At 39.1% G+C, this 20,051-nt stretch overlaps 2 protein-coding genes across 3 annotated transcripts; both read left to right on the forward strand.

Moving 5' to 3' along the window:
- The first annotated feature begins 5,650 nt into the window (after positions 1–5,650).
- Positions 5,651–7,653, forward strand: pdca (phosducin a). Its single transcript, XM_053329320.1, has 5 exons — positions 5,651–5,699; positions 5,817–5,953; positions 6,073–6,292; positions 6,411–6,523; positions 7,465–7,653. Exons 1-5 carry the CDS (start codon positions 5,651–5,653, stop codon positions 7,651–7,653), a joined length of 708 nt encoding a protein of 235 aa, XP_053185295.1.
- Positions 7,654–9,448: 1,795 nt separating this feature from the next.
- Positions 9,449–19,215, forward strand: LOC128368490 (kinesin-associated protein 3-like). 2 transcript variants are annotated; one of them, XM_053329317.1, is made up of 20 exons: positions 9,449–9,576; positions 11,097–11,228; positions 11,398–11,555; positions 12,049–12,110; positions 12,383–12,524; positions 12,781–12,880; positions 12,981–13,105; positions 13,247–13,345; positions 13,966–14,144; positions 14,289–14,472; positions 14,599–14,699; positions 14,833–14,941; positions 15,580–15,692; positions 15,908–16,073; positions 16,413–16,538; positions 16,660–16,758; positions 16,903–16,988; positions 17,082–17,238; positions 18,310–18,394; positions 18,648–19,215. In XM_053329317.1, exons 1-20 carry the CDS (start codon positions 9,548–9,550, stop codon positions 18,748–18,750), a joined length of 2,355 nt encoding a protein of 784 aa, XP_053185292.1. In that variant the 5' UTR covers positions 9,449–9,547; the 3' UTR covers positions 18,751–19,215. The 2 variants fall into 2 exon arrangements, with proteins under 2 accessions (XP_053185292.1, XP_053185293.1); XM_053329318.1 differs by having other exon boundaries at positions 14,289–14,451.
- Positions 19,216–20,051: the final 836 nt, after the last annotated feature.

Consider the following 20,051-nt stretch of genomic DNA (forward strand, 5'->3'; position numbering starts at 1 on the left):
CAGGAGTGTTAAAGCTCCATTTGACTCCAGACTGAAGTAATGCACCTTGAATTTTCTTGTGGTTAAGTGCATTTGTATTTCCAGCAACAGCTTCATTGTAACTTTCAACATCATCATCATCATCATCAAGCACATCTATATTTGCAGCAGCAGCTTCATTGTACGTTTCAACGTCATCATCGTCTTGCTCCTTTTTATCAAGCAACCATTCTTCAATTTTTTGTATTATTTCTTTATTATTTTGCATTCGGGTTTCATACCATTCATCTTGTTTTAACATTTCATCCGCAGGTAATATTGATTTCAATGATTGATGCAACTCTTTGATCTCCACACACAGCTTTAAGAACACTTCATGCATTGTTTGCACCTCAGACGCATTTTTCTTTGAAGTCATTAATTGTTGAACTTCCTTTTTTAAGTTATGGAGTTTCTTTATTTTACGATTTCTTTCCTTTTGTTGTGATATTATTTTTGCTTCCAGTGCTTTAACTGTGAGTTTGATTGGTCTTTTATCATATCCACTTTCCATTTCACCTTGATTGACAACTGCTGCCACATCACCCATTTTGACTGATTAAAAGGCCGGAGGCTTTATTTGAATTGTAGCAGGATTTACCTGTATCCTTTTTGTGAGAAGGCCAATCTCTTCCACACGGCTTAACAATTCTTAATCAGTCCTACCGTGATTCTTCAGCGTTGCTTTGCCCAGGCTTTCTTTGTCTGCATCCACTTGATTGGAATCAGCTGGCATGGAATGGGGTGAGTGCAGCTTAAAGCTAAGTTTTTCAACAAAATGTAGTGGCAATTTAGCTACCAACAAAAAAAGGGCCACTTGAGGGAATCTGAAGTCGTTTTCAACTCCTGGTGGTGTGTGAAAAATGAGGTCCTCCATTGACAATAAGTTCAACACTTTATTAATTTTACATCTTTAAAAAACACCTACAAAAAGCTGGGTGCTAATTAAACTTAAAAATGAGCTCATACAAAAATGCTAAGACGGTGATACAAAACTCATTCAGCCCTCTCACACACACAGACACGGTTGAAAAACTGTGTGGCTTCCCTGATCCTGATTCCCTGACACTACTGAGCTGTGTCTCCCTCATCTAACCTTTGTCTGCCTGATTAACCACCCAAGCCCACAGGTGTGCAGGTAACCCATAGCAACCATAGTGCCTCACCACTGACACACCCACATTCATTCACACACACAAATTGGCTGCAACAAGGACGTTTGGTCAGCCTACTTAAGGCCCATTTATGCTCAACGTTAAATACTGCTCCGGATACGGACGGAGCCTTCTGTCTGTGCTCTGCATTCATTTCGTCCGTATTTCTGCACGTTTCCAAAAAGCTTACGGATACAGACCTAACGGACCAGTACCACAGGAAACCGTGGGGGCAGTGTTGCTGTCACTACTCGATACATAGCACTATTGAGACACAAAGAAGTAATATCAATGGCAAAACTTTAGGAAAGGTTGTGCGAGTTTGTTAGAAACTTTAAACATATCGTTTTTGTCTTTTATGCAAGAGGTACATTATCAATATCTCCTCCGCAGTCGCCATGTTTGTTTTTGAGTTTATTGTTGTCATATACTTTTGACTCTGTTGCTGCCCCCTGGTGGATGTATTGGTTAACATCCATGCCAATATAAAGGACGCATGAAAGTATGTGAGCATTGACGAAAACATCATTTGAAAAGGACGTACACATTTTCGTACATACGTTGAGCATAAATGGGCCTTTAAACCTTGGGTAGGGTACAGGACTTGGATACTTTTATGGTACCGACTGTATTACTTTGATACTATTCACTATCATCAATGTCTGTACCAAATTCAAATACCTTACAGGAGTGGAGCTGTCTGGAACATCCGGCCGCAGCCTCACAACAGAGGCAGCACCAGAGCCTACAGCAGTTTTATCAGTAACAGGAAGTTGGACCAAAATTCGTGACCTGCAAGTAAGACAAGACAAAGCCGTATTAAAATACTGAACATGATGATATTGCCTATTTTTTGACATCAGAACAGCAGTGTTGTGGTGGCTGGCGAATGGCTAACATTAGCATCTTGTAAGGCTCGGCTAACGTTAGCTGTGGACTCCTATGTCACTATGTTCATATAGAGCAGGGGTGGGCAATTATTTTTTACAAGGGGCCACATGAGAAACCTGAATTGTGTCAGAGGGCCACACCAACGATAACTTGAACTTAATTCTGCTCAACTTTCTTCCATTGTAAAATGCACTAAATTACAGTATCACAAAAGTCAGTACACCCCTCACATTTTTGCAAATATTTTTATTATATCTTTTCATGGGACAACACTATAGACATGAAACTTTGATATAAGTGTACAGCTTATAGATTTACTGTTAAATTGTATCAAAGTTTCATTTTTATAGTGTTGTCCCATGAAAAAATCTAATAAAATATTTGCAAAAATGTGAGGGGTGTACTCACTTTTGTGAGATACTGTATATATTTTGAATAGCTGACAGAGTCCAATATATTGGACTCTGTTGCACTGATATGCCCGGAGAAAAAGGCTGCGTTTGAGAACGCGTCACTCTCCCGACGCACTGTAACGAGGCGGGTTGAGGACATCGCTGGGAACTTGGAGCTTCAGCTGAAGAACAGAGCGGCCGACTTTGACTGTTTTTCTCTGGCTTTGGATGAGAGCTGCGATGTACGTGACACCGCCCAGCTCCTCATCTTCTTACGTGGGATAACTGCAGACTTTCAAGTCACGGAGGAGCTGGCAGCCATGCAGTCAATGAAAGGGACAACCACTGGTTAAAAATACTGTTAAAAATAAATTGCACTGATTCAATGATTGTTTGTGTTTTCTCTACACCACAATTTCACATAGCCTAATATAAATATTTACAGAATAGTTTTACCAGTACCAGCTATTCAAAATATATAAGCACTCCTTAATGAACTCTGTCAGAAAACGCCTTACTTTTTCTGGTGATTTTGTGAGAAATTACATCACTTGGCGCTGTTCACCTTCACTCACAGCTCACGCGCGCACGCACATACGTCCACACGGAAGTAACACAAACGTAGCGCTTTCAAAATAAAAGCAGCACAGTTGTATTGCACACATTGTTTAATTGATGTTGTAATTTATGGTTGGCCTCACGCGGGCCGGACAGGGACGCACAAAGGGCCGGATGTGGCCCACGGGCCATAGTTTGCCCAGGTCTGACATAGAGACTACTTTGTTACGTTAGCAGTAGTGTCTAGCTAGCTTTTGGCTGCCAGCAAATCCAAAATTGGAGTCAATAGGAATAATTGGAAGGAAAAGGCATATCAGAAATACAACACAACCACAATATATATAATATTCAGTCTTTAAATTACAAAATTTTAAAATAGGGTATATCCAAAATTTGAATACCTAACCTGCAATAAACTACAACATGCTATACAGGAAACTATAACGCTGTACTAAATTTGTAAACTAAAACGTATATGTTTTCCTCATAGAATTGAAAATAGCCCTGGAAACAGTTCAGCATCCTCCAAGAAGAGTAGGGGGAGGATGTGGCTAGCAAAGACTTATGAGTCACATTTCAGACCTAGAGAAGTAAGGGATAAGGGAAAAGGATAAGCCAAACTGACACCAGCTGCCTAGTTTAAGTTGGAATGTTTAAACATCTAAATATTGGGAAGAAGAATGATTTAAGGAAAGCAATTGTAGAAATTGTTAAATAAAAATGGCAGACCCTCAAGTGTAAACTTGGTGGCTGTGCAATAAATAGAATTGTTTTCCGCAGTTACTTTTCAATAATTAAAATCTCTCAGTACTAGACAATACATTTGTTTTAATGTTGACCGTTGTACATTTAAAAATTATTTGCCACTTGTGCCTACTTTGCCATCATTAATCCATAACACTGAGCATGGTATTACACCTAATCATCTTAGAGAACATCATATTACACTGACCGTGATGATGAAGATGACAGTGAAGATAAAGCTTATTCTCTCATCTGTCTCCCCACCCTTCTCTAAATTTGTGATCCTCTCTCTCTCTCTCTCCTGTCAGTTCTTTATATGTGGATACACAACACGCTATAAGAAACTGAGCAGCCTTAAAACACAAACACCAGTTTGACTCAAGACTCAAAGGTAAGAATTTCTGGTTGTTTATTATGTACCATGTAGATATTCGTATAGTAGGTTTAGTTCTTTATTATTTGTGTCTGAATTACTGTTATTTTTTCTCTGCTCACTAAAGTGAGCTCTTGACTTGTGTGTAGTTTCTCCTTACTAAAATGATTTTCTTCTATTTTTTGGCAAAACTGCATTATTGTCTAGCTGCCCAGTAATGCGTAAGCATTACCTGGGGACATATATATTTATGTATATGCAGGCTTTTCCAAAAAAAAGCTCTGTGTAAGTCCACAAAAGTAATGTAGCCCCCAGCCAATAACAGTGAGCAGGGGCTCTATATAAACATAGCAACTTAGACAAGAGGAAGTTACAAAAATGGCCGTCACAGCACCAGAATTCTGCTTGTTCAGTAGTTACAGCAGCAAGCAGTCAAAGTAGACACAAGAAGGTATAACCTCAAATCTGACCCCCCCCCCCCCGCCCTCTGAGGTTGAGCCGAGGAGGAGGAGCCAACTTTGAATGTTGTGTTTGTGAAAAGCAACCAGCAAGTCCTGTGTAGTGTATGTATAGTGTATATGTATAGTATAACCCTAACCCTATGCCTTTAAATTCACTTCCTGAACTAGTTAAAACCCACCTCAGTTTAATGAGCATCATCTGTTTTATAACTGACACAGTTATTGTTGTTGATAGCTCAGCTGCATCAGAACAATAGCTTTCAATGTGGCCTTAACATGTGTATCCAGAGAAGATGTGATTTTAATTGTCCATATTCAGGATCACAACAATAGAATAAAACCTGTTGGGTTATATAAAAGTAAACAGTATGACAGGCTTTGCTAGCAAATTATATCATGTCACACACATACGCACATACACAATAAGCTGTCCTAAGCAAGTCTACATGCCAAAGTAATCTGAGCGTAATCTGATAAGTAAACCTCAGCGTGGCTCACAGTAAGTGCTTGTGACAATTGTGTATCCAGTGGTATGGACTGATGCACATGCACACACACATACACAATGTGCAATCAGGTTTTTTTTATTATATGTTGCAGTCATGTCTGTCCACACTAAGATAGTTCAATTTGTCTATTCCTTCCCATTTTGGCCTTCACACGAAGACAGCATTTTTGTCACCGAAAAAAAGAATGCTATAATAAGTACTTTGAATTTTGAAAGGGTATTTTTGTCTGAAATGTGATGTAAAAACAAGTAATCAGTGTAACCCCACAACATACAATGTTTTAAAAAGCAACATACAACACAGAAATAATATGCAGTTGAGGTAGAAATTTGCACCAAAAAGAAAAACAAAATGCACACCTGTAGTAAAGATGCAAAGGAGAATTAGATCAAGTAAGAAAGTGGTGACCTATCAGCACTGATTTTAGTAAAACATCAGTATTAAGTGTTGTTGAGGTTGAGTTGAGGTGAATTTGTGACATGGCTTTTAAAATGCACATCACCTCACCTGAAAACAGTTTGTTTGTTCTGTATTACAGGCTGTTAGCAGGATGTCTGGATCCATCCAGGAAGAAGATGATATACCTGCCAATCACACAGGTCAGGGCTATAAGTCAGTTGCAGTAGACATGAATTGCTGAGACAGTCGAATATTAATATTCATTTATTAGTTTATATTTTGTGGGCATCTTTTATAGTGTGCTGTTATGTTTACAGGTCCAAAAGGTGTAATTAATGACTGGCGAAGGTTTAAGTTGGACAGTGTGGAGCAGACTGCTCCTCAACGCAAGCGAGAGCTGCTTAGACAAATGTCCACTCCAAGAGAGGATGACAAGGAGAGACTCAACAGAAAGGTGGATAGAAACAAACACACACAAGCACTCACGTACAGGAAGACACAGAGGTGAACACATTCAAACAGCACACCCAAGCAAAAAACCTGAAGCTCTAACATACAGTTCTTCTCCTCTAGATGAGCGTTCAGGAGTATGAACTGATCCAAGACGAGGATGAAGGTTGCCTGAAACGTTACAGAAAACAGTGCATGCAGGAAATGCACGACCGCCTGAGTTTCGGTCCTAAGTTTGAAGGCATCTACGAGCTGGACAGCGGAGAGGCTTTTCTGGAAGTCATAGAGAAGGAGCATCGTTTGACTGTAGTGGTTGTCCACATTTACGAGAACGGTGTCAAAGGTTAGATTATTTCTTGTTGTGTTTCAGTCATATTAATGTTACAATTTTAGTCTGATTGTCACTAGATTCCATTGCTTTATGCTAATACTTAAAAATGTATTTTTGGTTCTTTTGTCAGGCTGTGAACAGTTGAACTCATGTCTGGACTGTCTGGCTTCAGAGTACTCTTCTGTTAAGTTTTGTCGTATTGATGCTGTGGCAACAGGCGCAGCTGAACGCTTCTCCTCTGAGGTTAGTAAAATGTTTAAAAACAAAATACTTAAGGTGATATTAATAATGCACTATAATCATAATTTATTCAATCAGTCATCACTGTGTGGACATGAGTCTGTAGTATTAGTAGCATTTCTGGTAGTGATAATGGAAGAGTTAGTAGTTCTTGTAGCAGTGCTATGAATAACTGCAAGGTTTGGAGATTTGATGGTTGAACCCTCCTCACCTTCTCCTTCCAAGTGTGTAGGAGAACCTTCGTTGGCCTTGAATCTCATAAAAAACATGTAAGGCCCTCTCTAGAGCCAGTGTCTGGTTTGTCTGTTCTGGGCTACTGTAGAAACATGGAAGAGAATCAACTCTCAATTTACAGTAACAAAAACACAAGGATTTGTATTTTCAGTTGATTATACACTTGAAGTGTTCCTATTTTAGGCAGCTGGAAACAATAAAAAGTCAATAGAAGACTTTGTTTAAAATCTGACAGCAGCAGTCGACATTTCCCTTGGCAAAAGTGTGTGTGTAAAAATGAAAAGTCTGTCTATATCAGTCTGAAATCAAGCACCCATTTAACAAATATACTCTGACTATTGAGTGGTAAATATGGCACTGTTGTCATTATGTTTGTATCTATAAAAAGTAGAATTTCAGTTGTACCCTTATACTTTTAGTCTGTTATTTAAAAAAACTGTACTGAAATACATTAGCATTGACTTAAAAAATCATTTTTATTTAGAAAATTGTAATGTCAATATTGTTATGATTTAAATAGTATTTGCTATATTAAAACTACTGAATATATGATCATTATTATGCTCTGAATATATGCTGGTAACATTTTATGGATGTGTTATGTGTTTCAACAAAGAAGAATGTGAATGTTTGTGCTTTTGCTTGCATATCAACCTCAGAGACAACCAACAAGTCCATTTTTGATTCCTGTTTTAAAAAACCCCCTCTAGGTCCTTCCTGCCCTGCTGGTGTACAAGGCTGGTGAGCTAGTTGGTAATTTCCTGTCTGTTACCAAACGCTTCACTGAAGAGTTCTTTGCGACGGACGTGGAGGGATTTCTCAACGAATACGGTCTCTTACCCGAGAAGGATTTCGCAGCGTGTGCAGATGATGAAGACGAGGGAGGGGATGTAGAATAGAAGATGGGGAAAAGAGGGGAAAATGACAGTTGAGATAAGGAGAGAGAATGAATGAGAGCAGGAAAAGAGGAGCCATAAGAATAGCAGAACACGGGTTGAGACGAGAGCTGAAGAAATAGAATTGGTGAGGAGTAATGAAGAAGAGGAAGATAGTGTGTTATAAAAAGGGAATGAAGAAGTTGGTTAGTTGATGTCCATCACATTACAGTGTTCAAGGCATGACACAAACAAGAAATAGTGCAAGAAATGTGCAAAATAACACAATAGATCCACATGCACACACTGAATACTGATTGTATTTAGAAGCAGTTAGATGTAAGCCTCATGGTGTGAGAACGTGTGTACTGAAATACTGCTTGGATATCAGAATCATAGCTCTCCAATAAAAAGTGTCTTTATCAAAGTGCTCTCTGTCTGTGTCTTGTCTGTGAAATGTTGTACAGGATATATACAGCATATATATACAGGCATTCAAAATACTAGCAAATGTGTTTTACGCGACCCACCACCATAATGCAGACCATAATTCATAATGGAAACTGAATCTGCCAGGCAAACTTTTCCATCACAGATCCATTGCATTACATTTTTTAGTTTTAATCTGTCAGTGCCTTTATTGATTTGGTCAACCGTGCCATGTGGAAAATGACCTACATGAGTTAACCTGTGTATGCAAAGAAAGTATTGTTTAGAATGACACCTTGGTCATCGACAGCAGATTATCAGCCTACTTCTGAAGTCCTCAAGTTGATTTAAAAATGGAAGTGGTCATATTTACTAAATTGGGGCTATAAATACAATTGACTTAAGCTTTTAAGTACAGCTGGGAATACTGTATGGAATCTCTGATATATCCATCACACGTGATGTGAACCAGGCATGTAGGAGGGTGGTCATTTTCTATTTGTTCACACAACTAAAACCTGTATGATTGACAAGAATTGACAGAACGTGTCATTATTTATGTTAAGCTAAACTAAAGTATGGCTTTTTAATTCTTTTTAGAGTAGAGCACAGATGACACTGATAGTTGCTGTGGCAATGTTTATCGCTAAAGCATATTTTCCATATTTTGTTTGTCCCTTGATCAAGAATACAAATCAATGATCAACTTTTTTTTCTTTTTAAAAAAAAAAAAAAGCAGCTCAAACACATGACGTTTCCTGTTTGGGTTTGATTGAATTTGTGTTGGAAAGAGACATAATTAACTTCCAGTCAGATCAAGATGGAGATGGATTCTTAATCACAGAATGACACTTTGACAGAAAAATACAATAAAATATAAGAAACTTGGCATTTCTTGCCCCTTTAAATTCTGTGCCAAGACAATTTGTTTGGTGGATTTTTCACTGTGTAAACACTGGAATAAGAAGAATAAGGCAAACCTCATTATTTTAGAATAGATCAAATTAAGTTATTCACAATTCACATTCCTGTTCGTCATGTCATTTAAACGATCATAATCATAACTATGAATTGTTGCAAAATATTGACGCTTGAGAGCAGTGGGAGTTGGGATACCCCCCACCCCGTCAGCTGTTACCTCTCAGCCTGCTGTACACATGTCGACGGCTTGACCAGAGTGCAAAATCAAGCTGAGGTTTATACTAGTTAATAATAAACTGTCAATCCCTTCAACTGCGACAGCTGCCTGTGATAATAACCATGGATGTACTGTCACATGATTGTGACTCAGGAAGAACATGCATATGAAGGAAAAGCTTTCCAGGGCGGAGCGGACTCCATGCTTGTAGTCCATTTGTGCAGTTTTAAAGAGCGGTGCTAGCAATTACAGCACACGTATTTCACTTCAGTGGTCGTGATTTGGGGGGATTTGTTGAACACGACCAGGATAACAAATTCATTCAAATCGGAAACATTACGTTCGAGGAAGATGCAGGATGACGCGCGCTACCTCAAACGGTAAACAAACGTAAACAAAGCTGTTAGCGTAACAATTCTGAGGAATTGCTAATAACGTTATGTTGTCAGCTAGTGCTAACCTTAACGTACTAAATGAATATACAGCTAGTATGCTTACAGAGGCTTTTAATAAACACGTAGTAAAGAGTGAGGAGTGTTTTCTATTTAGGTTCCGTTGTGTATAGCTCTAGTGCGTGTGCTTTACTTTCAGAGATGCTAACACCAATTACCAGTCAAACTTTAGCCAATTTTATGATATCGTGCTTGTTAGCAAACACGCACCCTGCTTGAAAATCACTTCATACTGTTTATAAATCAGTATGAATGGTTATTCATTCGGCATATGTGTCATCCTCAGATAAGACACACACTTACAATGAACTCACGTTTGTTTCCACTATCACCTCACCCTTAAATTGCCCATTCATGGAAGATAGCGCTAATTAATGCAAAGTCGGGAGCATATCTGTGTCAACCAGTACCAGTGAATATTCATAGTGGCTGAATTCACCACAAGACCACAAGAAAAACATTTAAATATGTACACGACGTATATTTTCTCCGGTTAAGTCAGCAACCTTGAAGTGACAGATAGTGAAACGGGGTTTGGTCTAATAACTGGGCTTACTGGGCTATGACCTAGCCAGCCAAGCTACTAGGAAACGGTGACAAACTGCCTTGCTGATTAGCTTTAAATATCTTATGTCGATAATTTTCAATAACAGTTTACTATGTTGGTTAAGTTAATCTTTCACACTTCTATGGTGACATTTACAAGCCAAATTGTCCAGTTTAATGTAGCATTATGTCTCTGACTGGGCGTGTCTGCAGAGAGCTAACGGTGTTGTTTGGGTGGATGCATCATGCCCTTATAGCATGTAAACAATCATTCATAGTGTTGGAAGTTTTACTGGTGTGACAGTTACAAGACAGATTGTAGACCTATACACCCCCTCTTCTTTTTGTGTCATTTGTTTTCTTATTGAATTAATTAACCTTTAATGTCAGAATGTGATTGTCGATCTGTGGAGGAAGTTTGAAATCTCTCAGCTTTGGTATGTTTGAAATGTTGAAATAGAGAAAAAATTGATGAATACAATTAAGGCCAGCTGATATAAACAACATTTTTGACCAAATACCTCAATATCAATTTTGCATTAAGATTGAAGGGATGACTGTTGCATTTACACAATGAGATTTTTGGTAAATAATTAACAGTAATGTGGATATAATGACTGTAAAGTGGGTAAAGGCAAATAATAAAACAGCTTGAACAGTTTGGTAAGTTCTGAAATTACATCATTTTACTGTAATGCAGCCTTTAAAACCAGGAGAAAACACTTATGCCATTTCACCATATGATATCTGAAATCTAAGATGATATCTATCACATGTATGTATTGTGGAAGTCACTCCAGTCTAATGAAAATGTTATTTAATGTGTATCTACAAAGGTATGGAACTAGTATTATGTTTCTGACTTGGCATTTAATGAAGTGTTTGTCCATTATTCCCCAAAGCAAAGTGACTGCGGGCAGCTTGGATGTACATCCCACAGAAAAGGCTCTCGTGGTCCACTATGAGGTGGAAGCATCTATACTGGGAGAGAGTGGCGATCATATGGTGGGGGAACGTAAGGAGGGACAAAAAATGTGAGTGTGACTCCCATTTTTTCCCATCGACCATCTCTTCTTTCATTGATCTTTTTGGTCTTGGTGTTTTTGTCTGGTCACAATTTATTTTCTCTTTGTATTCTTTCTCTCCATCCAACCTGGTTTTGAAGTCAAGTCTTATTTTTGTCCTCTCTTTCTCTCTCTCCAGTATTCGTGTGAAAAGTCTCTCTCCTAGTACAGATGTGGGAGCTTTGGCCAAGAAAGTGGTGGAGGAGTGTAAACTCATCCCTCATTCACGTTTGCCCCAAGTGGAGCAGCTGCTGTACTACCTGCAGAACAGGAAGTCATCCCCGGTAGAGGGCAAAGGTCAGTCACATCGCTGTCATTATACCTTTGCTCTAGAGTGTAAACATTAAAAGTTTCACCACTTTGATCACATGGAGAAGAGAGAATTCATTCAAAACTTTATATTAAAGGCTAAATAAATATTGTTCAGTTGCTTAAATTACATTATTCAGCAGTAGAATCCCAATCAACTGCAGCCTTATTTAATGCTAATCTTTTTACAGCCCACACAAAACATCACAGTATGAAAGGTACGAAATTGGAAATGTATATTGCTCATCACTGACTTTCAAACATAGGTGCACTTAAATTCACTCGCCTGCAAACATTTAAAAACACTATTATAATGGAATGTGAACACACTTAATGATTACCTATGTGGACCCTTTTTCATATATGATATAGAATACATAATGAGGACACATGGACAGTACCTAACAGAATTACAATCCATCAGAGGTTCAAGGAAATGCAGAAATGTTTTTATAATCTGTTTGTGTTTTTGTGTCACCAGTGGAGAAGAAAGAGAAAAGAAGTGTTAAACCCAGAGAGCTGACACCGTTTGAAGGGATGGAGGTAACAACTCACAGCACTGAATTTTTTCTTGTGTGTTTTTCATGACCGTTTTTTAGCTCTCTAACTCTCAGCTTTGTCCCACAATTTATGAAATAAACCTCAACGACTAAAGCAGGAACACAGTAGTATTTTTGATGTGTTGGTCTGATTTCATGCTCAATTTAAACCCCAAGCTGTGTCTACATGTTGTTGTGATTGTGTTGGTGATACCATCAGGCTTCAGCATCTGCTATATAATGTGTATGTGTCTGTGTTTGTGTTTGTGTGTGTAGTTAAACGAGGAGGCCAGTATAACCAGAGTGGACGAGTATATCGAGCTGCTCTATGAGGGCATCCCAGAGAAGATCAGAGGCGCCGCTCTCATCCTGCAGCTCGCTCGCAACCCTGACAACCTGGAGGAGCTGCTGCACAACGGTAGAGTTTGACTTCACCTTCTACCACATTGAATAAAGTTTCTACACCTACATGCCTACATTTACATGCTTCTTAAATAACTCCATAACAAATGAAATGGGTTAATTCTGTTAAAGATGGAGACATAAAATCAACCCACTGTGCACCAAAGAATAGTTTATGTCACCTCATATGAAAACTGTGTGTGTGTGTGTGTGTGTGTGTGTGTGTGTGTGTGTGTGTGTGTGTGTGTGTGTGTGTGTGTGTGTGTGTGTAGAGGCAGCTCTAGGTGCTCTAGCCAGAGTTTTAAGGGAGGACTGGAAACAGAGTGTGGAGTTGGCGACCATCATCATTTACATCTTCTTCTGCTTCTCCAGGTAACACACACACACGCTCACACACAGTCATCACGCTCCGATTTCTTGCCGTTCTATTTTCGACCACTTACAGAGTGCATCTCTCCTCCTTTCCTCCCAGCTTCTCCCAATTTCATGGAGTGGTGAGCCATTATAAAATAGGTGCGTTGTGTATGAGTGTGGTGGAGCACGAGCTGAAGAGACATGACGTGTGGCGTGAGGAGCTACGGAAGAAGAACAAGGCTTATATCCTTTACTCTGCCATCACTTCCCCTCTACCCTCACTCTACATGACTTATAGCCCTAACTTACTTTGTCCGTGTGTGTGTGTGTGTGTGTGTGTGTGTGTGTGTAGTAAATATATGTTCCTTAACATTCTTTGTGTACATGAGTCAGCACCAGAGAACGGCTCTCTAAGAAGAGACCAGGATAAAGCTATGAGGAAATACCAAGGACTTCTGGCTAAACAGGAGCAGCTGCTCAGAGGTAAGCTGACCTTTCAAGTCTCACAGAGCTAGAACAGTAGCAATAACACCTACTATTTTTTCTTGCATTTTATATGTAACACTGTAGTTACCATGTTGTAGATTTTTTCATTACAAAAAAAGCTTTAAAGTCCGTGTAAAGTAAGAATAAATATGTGTTCTGAGTTTGACATACCACAGAAAAGTGTGTTGTTAACCACCCTGCCAAATTTGAATGATTAAAAAAATCGCCAAATATATGAAATTAGGCTTCAAAGTTAAAATCAGTGTAAAACTCAGCCTCTTTCTCTGCTACCAAATGCTGTGGTAGTGCCCACCAATTTTTCTGAAACCCCGCCCCCTACCAAGTGTCACCTGTCAATCAAAGTCACCACCAGAAACATGGACGCTACGTCTGAGAGCTTTCTGCTGCTAACTCGGCGGCTAGCCCGGAAATACGACCTATTTAATGTGTTGAAAATGTCTGAATTCACTTAACACGGTCTTTAAGGATCATAGAACACTTTTAAGGACAACTATAAATCAATATCTATAAAGTTCTGAGACTTTTTACAATTGTAACCAAAGAATGAGTTAATTGATGCTACCAGAAGTAATTTATATTCTCTCTCTGTCTCCCAGTGTCTCTTTACCTCTTGTTGAACCTCGCAGAGGACACGAGGACAGAGCTGAAGATGAGGAATAAAAACATCGTCGGCCTGCTGGTCAAAGTTCTCGAGCGGGATGACGAGGAGCTGCTGGTGCTGGTGGTTTCATTCCTCAAGAAACTGTCCATCTTCCTGGAGAACAAGAACGACATGGTGAGCGGGAGAGAGTAATTGTATCTGCATTGGAATTCTGCCTTATTTTTCTTTTTCTGATGATTTATTTATCCTATGTGTTCTCCTTACATCCACACTGTTCAGTCATCAGTTTGCAGTAATGTGTTTCCGTGTGGTTTTCAGGCTGAGGTGGATACTGTAGAGCAGCTGGCTCGCCTGGTTCCCTGTGAGCATGAAGATCTGCTCAACCTGACTCTGCGTCTGCTGCTCAACCTCTCCTTCGACTCGGGTCTCCGAGCTAAGATGGTGGAAGTTGGACTGTTGCCTAAACTGACTGCCTTGCTGGGTAACGATACAAAACAACACGGTGACATATCATCTATATTGTCTCTACCTTTTTTATGAAGTTCATTAGGTTCAATTTTTGTTGTGTCAGTAATGTCAATTATGAATGAGTGTATTAATATCTTGATTAATGTTTGTGTGTCTGCAGGCGATGAGAACAACCGTCAGGTGGTGATGAGGATCCTCTATCACATCAGCATAGACGACCGCTTCAAGGGCATGTTTGTTTACACTGACTGCATACCTCAGGTACACAGACAGGAATATGAACTGTTGACTTTGACTTTTATATTGACTTTGATATTTCTACAGGGGTAAAATTGTATGTGTTTTTGTGTGTGTGTCTGTGTGTGTGTGTGTGTGTGTGTGTGTGTGTTTTTAGCTTATGCAAATGCTGTATCATCACGGTGAGGAGGAAATTGAAGCTGAGCTCATCTCCATCTGTATCAACCTGGCTGCTAACAAGAAGAACGCACAGAAGATGTGTGAAGGTATGTTTTGTCTGACAGATCTACTAATGATCATCATAATCAGGTACTGAGTCATAAAGTCATGAATCTTGTTTCAGCTTGACAAACGTCACCTGTTCATGAGGAATTGAATATTCATCATATTTCATCTTTATAGTGTCATCATCATCAGCACCCATCAAATATCCAATAATCCAATCCAATAACCTCAGGAAATGACCAAACCATGATGAAAAAACATAGATTTGTTGCATTAAGTTATATATTTAATTTTATTTCAATTCAATTACATTAAGTATTACAAGTGTTGTTGCCCTGTGGAGGAAGGCAGACTGTCTGTTAATGATGTGAACATCAGGTCTGGATCACATGCAGGTCTATTCCTGGTTTTTAATTGGTCAGTATATCACAGTCCTGGGCATGCAGAGAGTGTAACCATAAGTGACACTGAATAATGAATCAGTTCATTGGTTCCTGCATGAAGCCCAATATCCTGCTGTCTCTGTAAACATCTTCCAGACTACTCTCACTTTTCATTAATAGATCTTCCTTTCTCTGTAAGGGATGATGTTTTACTATTGAGTTAAGTCTTGATTTCTGTATACAACCCTGTGATAACTAAAACAAAAACATTATGTCTGTTTTCTCTCTGTGTGTAGGAAATGGACTGAAGATGCTCATGAAGAGAGCTCTGAAGATGAAAGATTGTCTTCTGATGAAAATGATCAGAAACATCTCACAACATGACGGACCAATCAAACCACTCTTCATCGTGAGTTACAAATACAAAATTGTCATGAACTGCTTAAACTTATCATAAATCAGTCATTTGAGCCTGATGAATATCACATGTTCACCTTCCTGAGATGTGATCATCAGCATAATCTACACCCTTAAAATTGTCATATAAGCCTCCATGTTCCACTCAGTTTGTGGGTGTTTGTGTTTCCATGATATAAATGATCTCCTCTGTCTCTCACTGTTTAGGACTATGTTGGTGACCTGGCAGCTGAGATCCGTGCAGAGGAAGAGGAGGAGTGGGTTCTGGAGTGTTTGGGTACTCTGGCCAACCTCACCATCCCTGACCTGGACTGGGAGTTGGTGCTGAAGGAGTACAACCTGGTACCCTACCTAAAAGACAGACTCAAACCAGGTGAGCATGAATGACCACCGCATAAAGAGAGAGAGAGAAAACGGCAAAATAACCTGCCCATAAATATCTGCCAGTCAGTTTAGTTTACCTTCTGTAGAAGAAGAAACATTTCAAAAATCCTTTTGAATGTTGCCTTTAAATAATCTGCAAACTTGCTTTTATTGATTAAACTGTTGTCTGGAGATGTTTTACACTTGTGAACACTACTTGTGTTTTCTGTTGACCCGTATTGTTTAAAAGCCGTTTATGTTTATATTTTTCTTTACTGCATTTTATTTGCTTCTATAAAAATCCAAAATGTTATCTTAATGAGTTGTGTCTTTTTAATCTGTGTTTCAGGCTCAGCAGAGGATGACCTCATCCTCGAGGTGGTGATAATGATTGGAACAGTTTCCATGGATGATGCCTGTGCTGCCATGCTGGCCAAATCTGGCATAATTCCTGCCCTGATTGAGCTTCTGAATGGTAGCACACACACACACACACACACACACACACACACACACACACCTATTTGCTTATGTACAATGCATTGTGTTTCAGGTTTTGTTTCAACTTGCTTTCTGTTTGTGTTTGTTGAATGCAGCCCAGCAGGAGGATGATGAGTTTGTGTGTCAGATTGTCTACGTCTTCTATCAGATGGTGTTTCACCAAGCAACACGTGATGTCATCATCAAAGACACCCGTATCCTTCCCACAGTGTCCTCTGTCTGCCCCAGACTTAAAGATGAATTAAGTTAGCAGGTTTTTAAAATGAAGTGAAACAGACTGTAAAATCTTCTAAAGGATTTCTATGGCTTCTACTTTTTCCTTAACCTCCTCCCTCCAGAAGCTCCAGCCTACCTGATAGACCTGATGCACGATAAGAACGCAGAGATCAGAAATGTGTGTGACAACACCCTCGATATTATAGCTGTAAGTGAAACGCACACATTGCCGATGCAGTAAGTAACAGTCACATCTTCAGCTCTTCTTCCATAAACGTTTCCTGTTTTCTTCATCTTCCAGGAGTACGATGAGGAGTGGGGGAGGAAGATTCAGTCAGAGAAGTTCCGTTTCCATAACAACCAGTGGCTGGAGATGGTTGAGAGTCGCCAGGCTGACGAGTCTGAACCGTATCTGTATGATAACGACAACGACAGGACTGATCTGTTCTACAGCGCAGGTACACACACACACACACACACACACACACACACACACACACACACACACACACACACACACACAAATACATATTTTTATATATTTATATTTATATATATATATATGTATAATTAGGGGTGGGACGATATGCTTTGGTCACGATTCGATTTGTATCACGATTCTCGATAATTGCGATTCTACAAGTATTGTGATTCGATATAATCAATAATTGCAATTTTCTTCTTCTTCACCAACAAACAAGTTGAATCATGCACTTCTAGAGATGATAAACCATGAATTCTCATAAAAACAATCATTCTGTCAATGTAATGAATTGTTCAAAAGATGAACCAATATGTTTTAACATAATAAGTAAAGTGCTCTGACTACTCAGAGAGCACTGAGTAGTGTAATGTCTGATAGCTTTAACAAAATAGCATGTATGCTACACAAACATAGGTATTTTCTGTTGTTCAGTCGACCTGAGCTGTTGGAACAATAAATAAAAGATAAATAATAATGTTTATTTTTGTAGTCACCAGTTTTACTTTTTCCATCATTAGGCTTCCATACATAGCTACTAGCTGCTGCTGTCCTCCTCTCCTACTGTTGACTGTGAGATCTGAGCAGGTAGAAGCTGATAATCACTAACTATAACCAGGGAGCACACTGCAGCAAGGTTAATGATCCACACAGTGACATTATATCATTGATATGACACACAAAAGCGATTAGAAAACCCATCGTTTTTTGTGCGCGTGCATACATGAGCAAGATGCAGCACACACTTTCTAGTTGTATGTAGTGTGAACTGCTCCTACACTTTAGAAGGTTTAGGTGTGATTAGTGTAATAAGCAGCAACACACACACTATCATAAAAAAATTGCGATAATTACATGAATCGATTTTTTTTTTCTCCCACCCCTAATATATATAATATGACAAGTATAGTAGAGAAGCCAATGACTAATACTAGTATGTGTTTGTACATTTTTACATGTACTTAGATTGTGGCAGTAGAGAGAGGAGAGATGATCACTACAACAACAACATACTAAATAACTTTAATTGTGCTATTTGTTTGTTTAGATGGAATAACTCCAGGAGACGGTTCAGTCAGTCCAGATTTCTTCGGTGACCTGCAGGCTCAGAACGGAGACTCGCACCACACAGGGTGAGTAAAAATAAACAACTCCTGAAACCTGAGCTGTTTGTCTCAGCTTGAGGCGGCCTGTATGTGAGGAAAAGAACACAGCTGCGAAATATTTGTCCAGAAAATACACCAATCTTATTAATGATTGTTACAGCAATAATTAAAACTAGTTGATTTATTTACTTAACACAGTGAAATTTCAGTGTGATGAAACTCTCAGTTTGGTTTCCCACATGATTTAAAATAAAAGTCTGTCACTCTCTTTGTTTTCCAGAGATGGCAATGATCTCTTTGACCAGACCAGCTCGTCACCTGGACGACCAGCGACCGCCTACGGCTTCAGACCTGACGAACAACCCTTTTATCAGTACTCATAGACACACAAACACACACACACGCCTGGTTTGTTAAACACTTGAGGACGTCCTGTCATTTTAAATCCATTCCACACTGTTACATCTGCAGCTTGACTTTCCGTCGTCTCAACTAAAGGCGTCACGCTGGTGTAGTTACTGAGTCGGTGGTCATTAATGCTGGAACGCATTAGTGATAAGAACTGACACACACTCATACTGCAGATGTTTAACTAATAATTAAATAACCTGCAGTTCAACTCTCATTTAGTCACTATTATGTTAAACATGCGTAGTTAAGTCTTCCTTACCCGCTGGCTGCAGTCTCCTGTTGAGTGAGTGGGTCAGTAAATCATTTCAAGAATGTCAACATTTCTAACAATACACATTGATCCATTTTTGCATGTTTTTCTATATAATAATGAATATTTGTTGCCTTTTCAAATCCACTGAAAAACCAGTCAGGTGTGTTGATGAAGGATCATGTCATCAAGTCCTAATCATTTTATGAACATGCACTACAATGTACATAGCTTTCTTTTGTGTATCTCACCACTAAAAATGGCACACACATTGTAGTTAATGATTCTTACAGTTTAGACAGGTTAGTCCACACCTGTATGCAGACTGAGCAGCTGTACCAGGGTCTGCCTGTGTCAGGGGGGTTCAGATTAGTTTCAGTGAGTGCCATCTTTGTAACCACAAGATCATAATCATAATTAGTGACAATTGAAAAAGATTAGTGACATTTACTCGTGTATCAGCTCACAATACTGGACACGTCTCTATTTTTCTGCTATTAATCTTTGTATTGATTAATAGGAGGAGATCAGGGAGTCCAGCTTCCTTGAATGAACTGGCTTTCAGTCTATTAAATATAGAAGAAAGGCTGAATTTGCAAAAATAGCTGCAATCCACAGTGGCCCAACTCTAGTTTCCTCATTTCAGTTTAAAACCTCATTGAGTGCATCTAAATTCTTGGCACTGCATACTAATAATATGCAAGTTTAATCATGATTTTAACTCATCTTGTTGGATGAACACTATTTAATATTCAGTACATTGAATCAGCTGGGACCTACTGTTTCTACATGCAGGTAGGAGGAGAGGCCAGAGCCTGTTTTGATATAATGCTCATCATGAACACAATGTTTATTAAGCATAATGTTTCTGGGTCGTGGGATCAGAGAACCTGGTGTGATTTCATGTTTCAGGTGTCCTGCAGAATGTACTGCTACTGTTACTTTCACACTGTTTACTGCATGTGCTTAGAGCTGTGGAGGGTTATCACAAGAAGAATTAGTACACTAACATTTAAAACACGC

This window comes from Scomber japonicus, chromosome 12 (genome assembly GCF_027409825.1).
Source record: "Scomber japonicus isolate fScoJap1 chromosome 12, fScoJap1.pri, whole genome shotgun sequence".
In the NCBI taxonomy this organism is placed as follows: domain Eukaryota; kingdom Metazoa; phylum Chordata; class Actinopteri; order Scombriformes; family Scombridae; genus Scomber; species Scomber japonicus.